Source organism: Centroberyx affinis, unplaced genomic scaffold (assembly GCF_046629955.1).
Source record: "Centroberyx affinis isolate AG114_WGS23_722 - 3 ecotype Tasmania unplaced genomic scaffold, CSIRO-AGI_Caff_v1 ptg002143l_1, whole genome shotgun sequence".
Lineage (NCBI taxonomy): Eukaryota > Metazoa > Chordata > Actinopteri > Beryciformes > Berycidae > Centroberyx > Centroberyx affinis.
The window spans coordinates 133,900-150,558 of NW_027280461.1; the positions used below are offsets into that span (position 1 = coordinate 133,900).

Below are 16,659 nucleotides of genomic sequence, written 5' to 3' on the forward strand. Positions count from 1 at the left end.
GTTCTGGAGCACAGAGCTGGAGGTGAGTCAACATTCAAAGCAACATGTTTTCAAAGTCACAGTCTGCAGCACATGGTTAGTGTTAAACCTAAGGCATACACTGAATGGACAAAATATTAGGGACACACTTGCTCTTTTCATGAAGTACACTGATGAGGTGAATCCAGGTAAAAGCCATTATCCCTTATTGATTTCCCTCATTAAATCTATAGCAAGCACAAATTGACATGTGGATTGTGGGGCTGCAACTCAATATCAGGAAGATGTCCCTAGTATTTCTTACATTCAGTGCAGTTTTACTGCAAAGCTAAAACTCTTTAACCATGGTACTGTGTAAACTGTAACTTTCCTGAAACACAGGCCATTTCCTACTGCTATAGTATGAACATGATGCTCAGAAACAATGCAAAAGGAAACATCAGTTTTAGCTTTTCATATCATTTTACCTCAGAGAAGAACAGACCAACCGTCCAGGTACAAATAAGATCTGACATTTTGTTTTACTTGACAGGTTGCTCCAGTGACAACAGAGCTGAAAGAGAAGAAGGAGAAGAAAAAGTGGGTCTCTTGGCTCTGTGGCCTCTTCAGGCGCAAGAGGACATAGACAGACAGACACACACACATTGTATTATTGTATTATTGTATTATTGTATTGTATCGTTGTATCCCGAACATCTCTCTCTGACCAACTGAGAAACCTCACAGGATGAGGAGCCATGATTTGCCTCCATATAGTGCTTGGCTGTGGCATATCACCATATCACCAGTTGGATGGCTGTTTTGTATATTTTGACAGATGACTTATTTTGACCAACATATGCAGAATAAGCCTAATTTGCTGATGCTGCTGATTGCTGGTGATATATCAGTAGAACATTGTGTTTTATTCTTGTAATATTGTATTGTATAATTGTGTAATTGTTCACAAGATTGTAAAGCTAGTGAACATTCTCAGTGAATATACTCCCACCTTAACATGTCAAGGTGATATGATGATTCTTCTTTTTTTATATACTTCTTCAATTCAAAGCTTTATTTCTTTAAATAAAATGTTTCCTGAATATCAGCTGTGCCTTCAACTTTTCTGTGATGTTTTGGTCAAATTGGACCGTTTTCATGTTTACTATGTAATAACTTCCAGATTATTTATCATGTTTACAAAAGGCTTCATGATAGTTTCAGCATAGGTTTTTTAAACACAAAACCCACTGTCACCATTCTGCTTGGGTTTAGAAAATAAATAAGCCACATTCCATATATACATGAGTCTCTATCAATAACACCAAACCCTACTCCATACATACCGCAAATATCTGCGGTGACAAAGTTGTCTTGTCCCTCCTGTTAGTTTAAATACTTCAGAAAATGTCCCGTTTACTCTAATTCTTGCATTTGGATGTTGATACATTATTTTTAACCATGCAATAATTTTTTCATGAAATCCAAATGCTTCGCACGTTTCAAATATAAATGAATATCGAATTAGTTGACAGTCTTTTGGCCCTCTGACACTTTGGTTAAATCTAAAGAATTCAAATGTAACTTCAGTCCCTTATCATGCAGTGTTCCTATTTTTTGCTTTTGTGACTTTTTCTTTTTCAAAGCGGCATATGCTATTATTTCCCCACGTGGCTTTAGCAGCTTCCCACAATGTAATGGGTGTAGCCTTGCCGAGTTTTATCTTTAAAATTGTATCCTTTAGTAAAGAGTTACTACGGGGTACATCCTTTGTTCCGAAGTAAACGCACAGATGTAGCCTACTCCGTAGTTATTTTAAGTAGGCCTACTCCAAAATTATAAAGAAGTAATGTAGTTTGCTTGTGTGTTGGTAATAAGGTCATTCTGAAATAAAATCACATCAGATTTATGAAGTGCTGCAGAAATCATCACTCCATCTTCCCTGAAAGGTCCAGATTTTTGCTCAGTTTTATGGTCATACTGTACCCTGAAATAACAGAATAGGTACCCAGTAGTTAAAAAATAACTACAGTATAAATTCTCTCTAAATTCCTCCCAAACTTCCAGATTATTGCTCAGTAGGTCATACCCTGTAATAATAGAATAGTTAAAAAATAACTACAGTATAAGTTCTTTGTAAGTTCCTGAATTGTTATCCCCTTATCCCATAACTTCACATCTTGTTCCCCTGTACCTACATATATAGGAGTGATACTTCAGGAGAGGGGATGCCTTTGATTCCCAGCCCACTGTCAGGACCAGACATGGTAGATTGGGTGTTGGCAATGCAAAAGAGTCTTTATTTCAGAGGTCAGGTTGACTTAGGACCTCTGTCCGGTGTATTATAAATTCTGGGTAATTTGTGATCAGTTCGTTTGGAACTGGCGGACAGAACTCCTAGGGCATGTGGGAGGTTAGTTAAATTTTAGTTACATTTAGTGTTGTTGATTTCATAATCAACAAGGGGGGAACTGTGGAAGAAAATTTAACATACATGTACTAACAGCTGAACTGGGGTCCCCCTCTGGGAATGTATGGTCACCTCACTGTAATCTTTGAGCCATAATTGTCACAGTGGCTCCTGTATGTCCCAGAATATCTGTGGAATCTCTAAACTAAGACATAACATGTGTTGCCTTAAGTCTGCTTCTGTGACCTGGTCCGATGTCAGCACATTCTGTAACGTCCTTGGAAGATACATGAAGACCAGTTCAAATCTATTCTCCTTTGAAGAAGTGTATGTAGCGTCATGCTGTGTGCATCTCTTCCTCTTGCAAGACTTCCCCTTCAATAAAATATATATTAAAGTAAAACAAACCTCTGACTCCAGAACTTTTCTTCAACAACAATATAACTAAGATTATCTTGCTGATACGTCACTGACATCAGGCCCTCTAAACTCACAGGAACTCGCATGATCCACCGAGTCAGTGTGTGTATTAATATGCACTTAAATGCAACGTGCATGAATGTGCAGTGAAATAAAACAAAACAAAAAAAACACTGGCTGGAGAGAAGCGGTTAATGTGTGCTGAAAAAAGGTAACAGTAGATAGGCTTGTAATTTACATTCACTGTGGGACAGGAGTTTCCAAATTATTATGCCCACATTATTATTATCATTAATAAAACTTTCTTTTTTAAAGTGTGTCACCAGCCTTACACCATGTTCCCTCTAAACATACCATGTATTATTTTTTTTTTTTTATAGCAGTAAAATTAGTATATTTGTGCTGTTTGAGGATTTTTACTGGAAAGTTAAAGACAATGGAGGTTGCAATAAAGAATAATTCATGACACACACAAACAACACACACACACTATAGCTTAATGTTTATTATGTGATCAAGATTTAACTCAAATATTGATAAAAAAAAAATACATATTTCCCTTTATATTGTGAAAAAACAGTCACTTCCCATTCAAATGACAGAAATAAATATTTATGATAGTGAACTATGAAGCCAGGAGGTTTTTTTGCTTATCCCATCTTTTACATGGACTGCTTGCACTACTCATTATCTTCACCACCAGTCCTGCATGACATTTGATAGTAATACATGCAGTGAATGCTAAAAAGGCGAGCAAGGAGCAAAGACTCTGCCCTATTGCTCAATGTAGGAACAACTCAACTCTGCAACAAACTGTTTACACAATGGAACATTTTGTAATCAGACATAAAATTTCCAACTAACCAAAAATGCATGTTAAGCAGCATGTAAGGTGACAAGAACGTATGAACATGTTTTAACTACAAATTAAAACTTTTCATAGTCTCCTGAAATATTTCAGTCTCCCAAATTAAATCTATTAGAGGATTTTGCATCACAAAAGTTTACTGTAAATATTACTTAACTGAAACTCTAAAATAGATGTTATTCTCCCATAATGAATGTACTGAAATACAAAAACGTTTAACAGAAAAGTGACTTCCAACACCTGAAGATAATTTTGTGGATTATAATAATTTTGTGGATTATAATAATTTTGTGGACTATAATAATTTTGTGGATTATAATATATCATGATTAACATAAATGTGTGTTTTTTTTTATGTTACTATAACTTGAAACTGGCTTATAAGAATGTCTATGTAGCATGTGTCTAGACATCTGTAAAATCCCCATCAGTGATGTAGTGGAAATTAAAAAGGAGGGTGAACTATGAGCTCTATTGGTGATCGCCGTATGGCAAACAACTACAAATAGAAACCAAAATCAATGACACTTTTAGAAAAGTTGATGCTTTTTTCCTTAAAAGACCCTAGCATTTGTCTGATACTATTTAATATGATGTGTGCTATTAAAGATTTATATGAGCCTCAAAAGGATGGGTACACTGAGGTTAGTTGGGTTTACCCCTCCACTAAATCTCCGATCCCACTGCTCAGTTCTCCCAGTCTGTAACCAGAAGGGGATTGCGGTCACCTGCTCTTGTCTTCCTGGCAAAGTAACCAGTAACCACAGCGAGCACCACTATGGACACAGTGAACAAGCTGGCAAAGACTGTGGTGCTGATGTTGGTGCCGAGGATGGCCCAGCCTCCCTGCTCTCTCTCGGGTGCTTTGGTGCCTGGAGGATATGCTGAAGACTTCACTGAAAGACAAATGATAGAAAGCATAGTTTAGTTTGGAGGTAGATAGATAGATAGATAGATAGATAGATAGATAGATAGATAGATAGATAGATAGATAGATAGATAGATAGAGTCACTTATTCATCAGTGTTCAACAAAAGTGAACGTACAGAACAAGAGGAAGTGACAGAAGAAGAAAAATCTCTAGTATCCATTCCATGCACATATTAACCTGCGATGGGCGGATCAGCCTCTCTCAGCATCGGCAGCTCATCCACAGCTGCGTTGGGGACGGCCTGCCTGACCAGGCGGAGGGGCCCCTGGCTGATATAGTGGCTGGCTGTCTCCAGGGACAGCGCTCGCTTGCGTCTGCGTCCTGGACTGCTCAGGCAGCCTTGGGCACACCTGGAGAAGGGATTCCCGGTCTCACACAGGATGACGGAGCAGGTGATGTACACCTGCAGATGGCGTGGAAGGCGTTAAGCGGTGGCAGATCAGAGTTTCAGTTCTGCAAACATTTCTTCTGGGTAATTCATCGGTTGAGTTAAACCTAGGGTGAGCACATTTTCAAACCCCCAAACCGGGACCCTTAAGTGTATCGCACGTTCATGCACGCGCACATGTATGCGCTTATGCACGCACCATAGGCGTTTTCATCAGGATGGGGGACAGTTATTTCAGCGCTTAGGACACCTAGTGACTGCACCTTTCAACACCATGGACAGAGCCTCAGCAAACGAAAAATTATGTTTTGTCTCCAAAAATCCACCAAAACATAGTTTATGTGGTGGCATTGTTTATGTTTTTTGATTGGGTTAGGTAATAATGAGCGGGACAGAACATGATAAACTATGTAAGCGCTGAAAACAAGTATAATACTATTATTAATATTTTAATTGTGGTGAAAACCGGGACAGTTTGGTAGTGAATGTTGAAAACCGGGACATTTTAGTGTTTTACAGATATTTGTCGGGACTCGGGACACCAATCTTGAAACCGGGACAATCCTGGACAAACCGGGACATCTGGTCACCGTAGTTAAACCTCAGTAGGCGGAGCGAAAGAATCACAGTTTTAGCTAACTGGCAAACTTGAATGTCAAATAAGAAACTTGTGGTCAAAATATAAATATAAATAAAAATATAAATGGAAATTACTTCTTTTCACTCATGACCATGGCGTTCATGAGGTCAGCAGGCTAGCTAGTTAGCTTACCTAGATATATGGTTAGTCTGGACTTTGAAACGCAGCTAAGCTAACTAGCTAACCTAGATAGTATGGCTAGATTACATTTTTTCAGTTAGTAGCAAGAGTGCTAGTCTTTAATATTATAGCTCCTTACCCCTTGCCCTTTTCACTGGGCTTCAGTCTAACGTTTCTTATGTCGCGTTCACATCGTATCTGAAGAAGCAGATGAATGGGATGATCATCTTGTTGCTACAACTTGAAAGCGTTCAAGTGTTGTTGGAACGCCCAGATTTTTATTTATGAATTTAAAATCAACCATAAATTAACTGCAGCAGATATTTATTTTCATAAGTAGGTTTGATTGTATTGTGAATATATAACTGATCATTTTAATTTGTATTACCTTGGATTGCCAATATCGGTGGCTTCTCTATGTTTACTGCCTGTGTTGACAAACCTACGCAATTTATGACACCAAGCAGGAGACAGACCGCAAAAAATTCCCCCGTAACCTAGTTGCAATTAGGGTTTTCCCAGTCGGCAGGTTATAATTACAGTAAATCTGACGTGAACGTGGCATTAGTCAGAAAGACTGTGGTTCTTTGGCTCTTCCCCATTGTTAAGACAATATTTCACATCTTTCCAGCTGTGTAAATAATATTCTGGTATTAGTTTAGTATAATGTATCACAACAAAAGTTACCTGGTCATAGTTGCCAGTAAATTTGAAGGCTTGAACCTCAAACTTGAATGACTTTGGATCAGATGTGTGGACTTTAACAGTCTCATCCGTCTTGCACCTTTAACAAAAATGAATTTCAATGCATTACACACAAGGTATATCAAAGACCCAAGTTCTTTCATTTTTCATTTTTTGGTCACCATTTTAGAAACTGTGATTTACATGTTTGCTCACATATTTCACATATTTCTCTACGTGTTCAGCTCAGCACTCACCCGTTATCGATGAGGCTGTAGAAGAGGCTGCCCTCAGGATTGTCATCAGGAGTGGCTTTGCATGACTCCACAAACAGAGTCACATCCGGTAGCTCAGATTCAGCCTCAATGCCCATATAAATAATATCCAGCAGCTTGACTTCCACTGGATATGCACTGGCCGGTACCTTGCTGGTAAAACCGGAATCGGTGAAGATCTCAAAAGTGTAGCCAAAGCTGCCAAAGCTGGACTCAGTGAAAACATAGTCAGACTTGTGGAGCTCGTAGTAACTTGAGATGCTGATGGTCTTGGGGAACTGGCAAGAGAAGTCGATATTAACCCCCCTCCTCCGGGTTATAACTGTGTTGGGCTGCTCGAAGGACTGGATCTCATTCTTGAACAGAATAAAGTCACCTTTATCCTGTACAAGACAAATAGAGGCAGGAGAAAACCCTTCAGTAAGTGAAACGAAAAAGGAAAGGCATTTTGGGCTTACCCTGACAGCTTTACTTTTTTCACCTATACAATGAAAATTATATATATCTAATCCTTTCATTGCTATCGAAAAAATAAGATCCCTAAATTCTTCTTCTCATTTCAATGTCGCATCTATGCTTTAGCGCTAATATAGCCCAGTATCATGGGCTATGTATAGCCAAGTTTTAGACTAAGCACTAAATACATTTTTGCATGTTTCAACAATGCATAAAGAACTGTAAATATAAAAAATGTGCACCAGAGAAGTCCATATGTACAAGGTAATGCCACATTTTTGTCATTTACCCCAAAAGATGTAGAAGTCTACTAAACTTTCACTTATAAACCCTATGTAGCCTAATTTTGCAGCTGTAGTGTAGATGTCTATAGCCATTTAGATGTCTTTTAAACTGCTAATCAATGTAAAATTGCTCAGTGGGTAAATTTTTAGACTGCCATAAATAATATCTGTATCACACAGGTGAAAAAATCTATTTTTTCCTCTTCATTGACTTCTCATACCTCGATTTTGGTGCCACAGGTGCTGAACGACATGGTGCCCATGATGTGAGTGTCGTTGGAAGTGAGAGAGCAGGTCGGGTCTCTCAGCTTAAGCCAGTTCTCGTCGATGTCGGGCATGGAAGCTTTCTCAAGGGCAACTGTCATCCGGTTGGCTGAGCACGTTACTATGGCATTACCTGTAGATCACACTGCGTATCAACTGCATATCCATCAGTACAACACAGCCTCATCAGATTTCATTAAATGAGCACAAACCCGAATTATACGAGGATTAAGTTCCTCCACCACAATTGGATTATGTGACAATAGCAGGAATTGGATACGCCATTTTCACCTGTTTTTATGTGAAAAGCTGAAACTATTTGGTTAGGGTTAAGGTTTTAGTCATGGTTAAATAAAAACCTTTTCTAAAAATTAAAACCTCACTCTCAGTAGAAAACTGAGTTGGGAACTGAACCCGGTTTGTCGGAGTTGAAGGTAAATTGTAACTCCTAACATTTTCATTAATACTGAGAATTAAGCTCTCTGTGATGTTATTAGTAAATGGAAATGGAAGTATTAAAACAAAGTATGGGTATTTGACGAGTGCTTGTGTTCTTTATGAATATGGAATATGCTCTCAGTTTGATCAAGCGTTAAACCAAACCAGTAGATGGAATATGACTTGTCACAACGCTCATAAGGTGGCATCACATACAGTCTTTTTAATGTTACAAAAATGAGAAATGATTCAGCAAACCTTTCATTTGAGATGATTTGGTCACCATGACGAGGACACACCTCATCTCTGATTGGCTGAATGACAACAAAACAGAAGGCGTAAAGGCTACATGACAGCAAATGCAAGAAGAGATTATTTTCGTTATTGTTATTGTTGTTATGTTGTTGTGACAGAAAAAGCCAGGTGTGTGAATATATTATAGAATAACAATAATGATGTTTTTCTGATCATGTGCTCTTTTGGATTATTGAAATTTAAGAGAACAGACCCGGGATATTGAAACATTTGGGGTTTGTTTTAGAACTTTTTTTGTACTTTTTTTAATAAGAGACTCGAGAGACAATGTGAAAGAGTGCAGAACCCTTCTGCAAACCAATTTTTTGTAACCCTCTTCTTTTACATCAAAGTGAAATATCAATATTTTTGACTAAAATACTGATATTTCACTTTGATGTAAAACAAGAGGGTGAACTATTGTTGTGTATTGTTGTGAACTATTTGTTAGCCACCATTTGCTCTTTAGAATATCCTGATAGCACAAAGAAGCTCTAAGGAACCAGTCAGTAGGTCCCATTGCATGTTTTGTTTAATTATTAGTGCTGGTTGATCACCTCAGCATATTCAAGGGAAGAGTAGATCTCAGCTTGCTAATACGACACAAAGCCGATGGTACAACAACCAGGAAATTGATTATATCTCTCTACACACACACGCACACACACACACACACACACCTTTCGCTCGTCTCTGCAGTGAAACAGACTGGGACGACTCGCTGCAGGTCCTTGAGCTGTGGCGTCCAGCTCAGAGTGACTTCAGCTTTCCCGAAAGTACCGATCTTGAACTCTTTGGTCATGTTCTGGGGGCCGCTGACCTGGAAGTCATAGATCCTTCAAGAAAATGGAGAAGAAGAAACATGAAATGATTATCCATGCAGCTTACTTGGAATGCAAGATCATACTGTACATTCTACATAATACTGGTTCCCGAAATGCAGGATGATCTTTTTTCTGTGATGCAATAGGAGGTATGTACTTTGCGTGGCTGGCCTGTGCTTGGGCGTAAAGGTTCAATTTGTTGCCCACAGTGGCGTGACGAACATCGCCATACGAGGGTGTCAGAGACAGGAACTGGGGCTGCACATGACCGGCGACACAGTTTGGCACCGAAGGAAGGACTGAAACACAGACACAACAGGTTATTAAGACAATTTACGAGTTAATTAGATCACAAACAGGCATATATCTACAGTGATTCAAATTGTTCTGTGAGGAGGGAACTATTGGTCAGCTGAGAGCTTAAAGAAAACAATATTTTTAAGTTTGTGTTTGTGCCAATGGTCGAGGTTCCCTCCCTTTACATTATTACTGGTGTCTGCACACAGTCAGTCAGCATAGTTGGAGATATCAGGTTCGTTTTCCTCTCTTCAGAAGAAGACATTTGCTGCCATTCATTCTTGCTCCACAGAGCAAGAGAATCCATCACAGTAAACACAAAGCCTTCATTTGGTTTGGTCAAACTTTCTGTTTTCTCCTTATTTTTTCATTGAGCTGAGTTGAGTGTTTTCATCTCAGCGCTGCGTTACGTTCCGCTCTGCCTCTTGTCGGTCAGCTGACACCACAGGAAGAAATGGAAGTCTCCTCCAGGAAATAATCCCTCAGAAACATGTCACCTCTAAAACTTTACTATCTCGTCTATGTCTTTTTATTTGGGGTGTCTTTGTTAGCCGGGACAGCGGTTAATGTCAAACTAGGTTTGACACTGTGAAGTTCACCTTTTAAAAACAATGAAAAACTTTTTGAAATTGAACAATGAAATTTTAAAAACTCTGATTATACACGACATGTATTGTAATGAAATGGAAAGGAAATGTAAATAGATATAGACAGTATTAAATGGGCTATAACTCTAAATGACACCAGTTTTCCCCTTTAACTGCTATTTTTTTGGCCACCATTGTCTTTTGTCTTGTTTGGGAATTGTTTCAGTCCATAAAATCTAAACTTTATTGGCTCAAACAAAAAAGTGATACGACTGAGGGATTCACTGCAGGTGCTGTGTGTCTGAGTCCCTTACTCTCCAGTGTAAACTGCAGGGCGACTTGGCAGAAGGGGGGCAGGTTGTTGCTGGAAGACTTGTTGAAGGCCTCTCTAAACGCAGATGTTCCGTCTGCATAGGACAAGGTGACGTTTTGGGTGGAGAAGTCCTCCAGCACCACATCAAACACATGGACACCCACGCCTAATTGGCCTTTGGTTTTCACTGTGCACTCATCCTGGGCAGATACAGAGAAATCAAATGAAGATGATCATTAGCATTCATCTGAAGCACTTGTTGTTTTACAGAGAGGAAATAATGACATCACTCATCAATTTTACTATATACAATTAAAGCAGTGTTTCTCTCTGATAAAAAAGCAAACTTTTTTTTTATCATTGATAATAACATTTTTAAATTTGATAATTGCAAAGAGGCTAAATTATCCCTTGCAAAATTATAAGCAGAGGATATAAAAAAAAAAATCAAAGGTCACATCACCATAGTTCATATATGAGTTTAGAAGTATGACTACTGTTTTGAAAATGAATGCTAGTGATATAAAACCAGGGTTAATATTATTCATTATGCAGTATTCAATACAAATCAGTTATTGGTCAATATTATCATTCTAGTGATTTGTTCTTGCTGTCTGCCCCTAACGTGTGAATATTATATATATTATATGGACTTTATGGACTATAAGCTATTTGGTGTTAAATTTATTTGATGTTTTTATGCTTTATATTGTTTTATGTTGTGTGTCTGAAGCCTTTATGTCTGTCATTGATGCTGCTTTTCTTGGCCAGGTCCCTCTTGTTAAATAATGGTTAAATAAAATAAATAAATCTGGGTAAAAATGTTCTACTAAAGTGAAACATTGATTTAAGTTGTCATTGATAATGTTAAACATTTGATTTTTACACCAGTTTTTCCAAGTCAAAAGTCTTCATATTAGGCCTATTTTTGCTCTGTTATGATGTACTGTATGTATTTATTACGTGAAATGTATTACCTCATCGAGCTCAACGTTTGCGTCTACACTGGCATTTGCAGCAAAGCGGCATCTCACATGATCTCCATCCAGATCGTGAGCCAAAAGACGAAGCCTTGAAAAACAGTTCTGGGGCGCCCTACACAGCATGAACACACAATATGGTTTGGAATATGGATTACAGATAGATAAAGCTCATTGGTACACATTTTGAAATCCAGACTGTTTTCAAAGCATACTACATGCTGTGAGATGAAAATCCATTTGGAGCACATTAAATGTAGGCCTACCATAAATGTAATAACTGGTATAATTTCATATCGTTGTATGGAGCATGAGCACAAAAATTCACCTCAATTTGAATGTCATTACTGCATATAATATTATATCATATGAAATTAGTTGTGCAAAATTGTGCAAAAACCCCTTGACTTGTACATTTAAAGATTAAATTATTTGGGAAATTTTGAATGAGATCTACACAGAATTCACTGAATTTCATTTCAGCTAAAATATGTTTCAAATATTTGTTCAAAATTTCTTAGAGCGTTGCTTAGTTTCTTATAGTATATTGTGTATAGTGTCTCAGAATTCATATTTAGGTTGTGGTAAGTTTTGAATTATATTTTCCATCTATAGCTCCAGATGTCACAGGAAATATTTGGTTGTATTTGATATTTTTTAGCTGAGAAAGATCTTTAGATTATAGCACTGCTGATGTAAAAAAGTAAGGATGATTAAAAACAATCATAAAAAATTATATTTAAAGTATACTACAAAAACAACACAACAAACACAGTCCAAATTACATTATTTCTGTGATTGTATTTGCATGTCTTTGTGTGTGTATGTGCAGACACAGATCTGTATCTGTATGGACTGGTTGTGTTGGTGCTCTGTTCTACCTGCTGTGCCCCATGGTGTATTATTTATTGTTTTCCAGACTGAAAGGAAAGGTTTGTACCGCAAAGTTGCCACCGTTGCTGTGACAGGACAGTTGTTGAAGGTGTGTGTGTCAGATCGAGTTCCCAGGTCCAACTCTGCAGAAGCGGTCCAGTTTGCTTCTCCACCGATGTTAGACGCCCAGCAGCAGCCTGAAGCGCTAAAATGAAGGAGGTGGAATGTGTTAGAAGTTTTGTATCATGAGAACCTACTGGAATATTACAGAAATTCACACACACACACACACACACACACACACACACACACACACACACACACATTTTCAAGATGACTCATTTAGTTGTTCAACCAGATCATAAGGTATGCTGTCTTTCATAGTTTCGAATAATATTTAGTAATTCCCTCCACAGTGGCCAAGGGTTGATTTTACAACAACTGAGGCGGGTCCCAAGAGGGAACAGCTTATCTTAAATGGCGTTCACCCCTCATGAGCTGAACGACCAGGGAACAAGCTGAGAGAGGAGCTGGGTAGGGGAGACCAGGGATAGTTGGAACCCACAAGGGCAGCCCTAATGGCCACAAGTGCTGTGGCATTGACATTCAATACTTGCCATATTCGAACATCAAAGGGAACATTCGATATTGGCTATCCAGTTGTATTGCCTATTTTGATCATTCCATTTCACGTGATCAAAATAGTCAATACAATTGGATAGTTGCTACTAACACTCGTCGCCACTGCTGCAGGAACACCCGATGAAAAAATTACTAGCACACCAGAGAATCTTGCCATTGAAGTAGCGCGGCCACACTGCTCCGTTGTGTCTGTCTGTCTACGTTCATTTCAATTCATATTCAATGAGAGCTGTCTGTTGTCAGACAGGGCAGCACCACTGACGCGTCCGTCTCCGTCAGATTTCCGTCCGTTTTGACCGACAGAAAGTTTCTATTTTTTTTATTTTTAAATAGCGGCTAACACGTTGACGTTCCAAACGGACAGAAATCTATCCGTCAGTAATTCTGTCTGTGATTCCATGGACTATTTATTACTGGAAAAAAAAGACCTGGATTCCAGCTTTAAAATAACAGTAAATACATTATCGGTCTGTGTCTGTCTGTGACCCTGTGTGTTCATGTTTAAGTCCTCCTGTTTGCCTGAAATTGGCTTCTCACTGATGTTCTTGATGTTTTTGGCCATTTGCCATGCGGAAGTGGTTATCAGGGTGAGGCTCGGCGTAGGGACGTCATAACCACAACAACAATGGAGGAAAGCAGTACGAAATGAAATGTGACGGTAAACAGGCCTGCATTGCTTGTTTTTAATTTCAGATTGGCCGCGTTATCATCTGCTTCTTCAAGGCCGGTTGTGGTTTTACAGATGCTGGTTAGGTTAGATGCTGTTTCTAGGTAGACAGCTCATTCAGGTGGCAAGTGTTAGGGTGGGGACTTAACCAAGTGAGAGGGAGGAGAGAAGGGCTAAAAATACACTTCATACGTCAAGGGTGAGCTTTGAATATTACAGCTAAAATTCCTTGCTTCAGTGAGACAGTGGCTGCAGCAAATCAGCAGCTTGCACAACAGCGGTAATTCACATGAAACTGATGAAACGCCCACAATACCCCTGATGCCTAGATGCCTGACGCCTAATCAGAGCCAGATACGTTCAGTGGGTTTTCCCTCACGTCGCCTTACCTCAGAGATATGGAGGACTTGTCAGCTGGGATGGTTGCGGCGCCGTGTCCTTCAGACTGGCACCACCTGTCCTGACCAGAGGCATCCCTGTCTGTTTCCACGGCCGCTGTTCTGTCAAAGCTTGTGCAGACGCCGCTCTCACAGCTGTAGGATAGCTGATTTTCGCAGCTGCCCTTGCCATTCTCTCGATAATAGAAGCTCACCTACAGGGTTTGGGAAGATACAGCATTGATATCATGAAGGAATCGTTTGAAATAGCATTATGCGTCCTCAGTAAGATAAAAAAAAACAAAAGCAATACTAGACAAGGTGTGTTAACTGTGTGGGTGTGAAGCGGGACGTTTGCTCTTGGATAAGGTTTAAAAAAATGCATAATGTTTTGTAAAAACATGTCAATAAATACTGTGTATGGGACATTATGAGGTAGAAGTGAATCACAAAGTTATTAATTATTTATTGGCATCTCTGTGACGCTTTCTTTATGGCTGTACGATTCTTTAAGCAACTTTGGAACACCATATTGCATACAGTGGTGAATTACATGTTGATTAGTTTACATTATTTCTCACACATACAGTATATGTTACAGCAGAGGGGTCACAGCACAGTAGAGTTACAATAGTAGCAGGGCCTGTGAAGCAGGCAGAGGCTTAGTGATTTGCCCAAACACATTTTGATGTGGATGGACATAGATATCACAAGGAGCAAACCTGAACCTCTGGTAAATTAATAGTTTCTCAAACTGCCAGGCAACACAGAAGGAAAATTAAAAATATAGGATGAACACGATTTACTCATGTTGACATATTGTTTTCAAACAGCATAGCTTAATTGTCGAATAACAATTTGAAAGGTTAAGCTCTGACAGACCTATAAAGTTTTTCGATTTTTTTTACTTTTATGTCATATCTCCAATTTTATGATCCATCTTGCTGTTCTGTTGATTGAAAGTAATTTGTTGAGAAATTAAAGAAATTAAATGTCAGTTTCTGAATTCATGGAAAAACGTACCTGAAATGTCCCATCCTTATTCTTCTGAAGAGGCATAAAATTAACGCTTTCTCCATAAAACTCGACCTGAGTTGAAGCAATACCTAGTACTGCAGACAACAGCAGGATTATTGCACTTGCCGCCATGGCGTCTTGTGGCATCTGTTCGTGCAAAAGCTTGTTCAGTCAGTTTCAATGTCAGTGTGAGGCAGTCCCATTGGAGTTCACTCAACAGGAATAACCAGATCAGGGCCGAACCATAAGTATTTCCGATATGCTTTGTAAAAAATAAGAAACCATTCATGGCATTTAACAGGTAATTTTCAACAATGACTACAAATGATGTGAAGGAGGACAGCAAACATATTGTTTGTTACTGCTATTATCAGAAGAGACGGCATGGCGTCAGAAGCAGAGACGACTGAAAATAAGAAGTTTTAAATTTGGGGAGTCACATTATGGCTTTTGTTTTCCATAAACTCCCAGACACAACTGCTTTGGAGTATCATAAACTCAGGTTATATCCTACTTATAAGGCCTTAAAGAGAAAATCAACTCTACATATAGTTCATAGGTCATTGTCATGACTTTGGCCAGAATGTCAAGAAGTGGGTAGGTTATGGTATTTCCGGTATTTATTTTCTCCTCTACTGACTTTATGGATGCAAAGCAAAAGTGCCTTTAGGGAGGCAAACTGGTCATATTGGTCATATAAAGCAGTTGCTAGAGGTGGAGGGTCGACCCCAAGAGAGTCGGGGTCTGGGAATCAAAACTCTTGGTGTGTGTCTTGGTATCATAAAAAAGCTGATTGGTCACAGCTGAGAGTTTTCCTGATTGATTTCATCATATCTCATGATTTTCTGTTTTCCATAGCACTTCCATACAGCAGAGGGAAAGCATACGTACATGCAGCCAGCGGTGCTGTACTGAGCTGAGCATGGAGTAGAATGGTATATAGAGGAGATTTAGGGTAAACTGGTGTAAAAGTATTATTGGTCTTGCAACATTATTCACATTTCGTATTTGTGTGAATTGAGGCTATGCTCTCGCAAAAGAGTTACCACATGTTAAGGATGATTTCGGCTTATGATTTATGATTTATGTACGGAGACTCAATAGTTTCCGGACACTATGTACACTGACTGGCTTTTCATGGTTCCAATTAATTCTGGTCAGCAGCATGTAGGCTACAGAGAGGATGAGGAAGATGTTTTTCTTTATTTGCTTGGTGCGTATTTAAAGATGGCTGGCATGCAATGCTGGTATAAATTATTTGGTCTTCTGCAGCAATCATCATTTGTTGGTCTTTATAATCCCACCATAACGTACCATGGAGGTGGCGGTACCTTCGCACAAGGCTTCAAGGAGTCAAAGAGTCAAAGAGTCGATTTCAGCGACTCCCACAATCAGAATTGACTGATTGAGAATGTGGGAGTCGTGCACCGCTGCATACAAGGCTCAGGAGATCAATGGGTCAGTTGTTGAGGACTTTCATCACCAGGCAGCAGATGTTCCTTCTGCTTATCTGTTTTCTTTTGCCATCCTGTAAAGCACTTTGAGCTACTGTCCTTGTATGAAAGGTGCTCTATAAATAAAATTCATTATCATTATCATTAATCAAGAAGGCCCAACAGAGGATGTTCATCCTGCAGCAGCATAGAAAGCTC

The 16,659-nt window shown here is 39.0% G+C and overlaps 1 protein-coding gene across 1 annotated transcript; it reads right to left on the reverse strand.

Annotated features, from left to right (window-relative positions):
• Positions 1–3,278: 3,278 nt before the first annotated feature.
• On the reverse strand, positions 3,279–15,155 carry LOC139654707 (uncharacterized). Its single transcript, XM_071531852.1, has 13 exons — positions 15,014–15,155; positions 14,003–14,205; positions 12,372–12,509; positions 11,429–11,546; positions 10,453–10,651; positions 9,412–9,553; positions 9,111–9,266; positions 8,395–8,450; positions 7,656–7,831; positions 6,677–7,077; positions 6,423–6,519; positions 4,765–4,990; positions 3,279–4,552 (listed from the first exon to the last, which is right to left on the reverse strand). Exons 1-13 carry the CDS (start codon positions 15,152–15,154, stop codon positions 4,344–4,346), a joined length of 2,262 nt encoding a protein of 753 aa, XP_071387953.1. The 5' UTR covers position 15,155; the 3' UTR covers positions 3,279–4,343.
• Between the last annotated feature and the right edge of the window lie 1,504 nt (positions 15,156–16,659).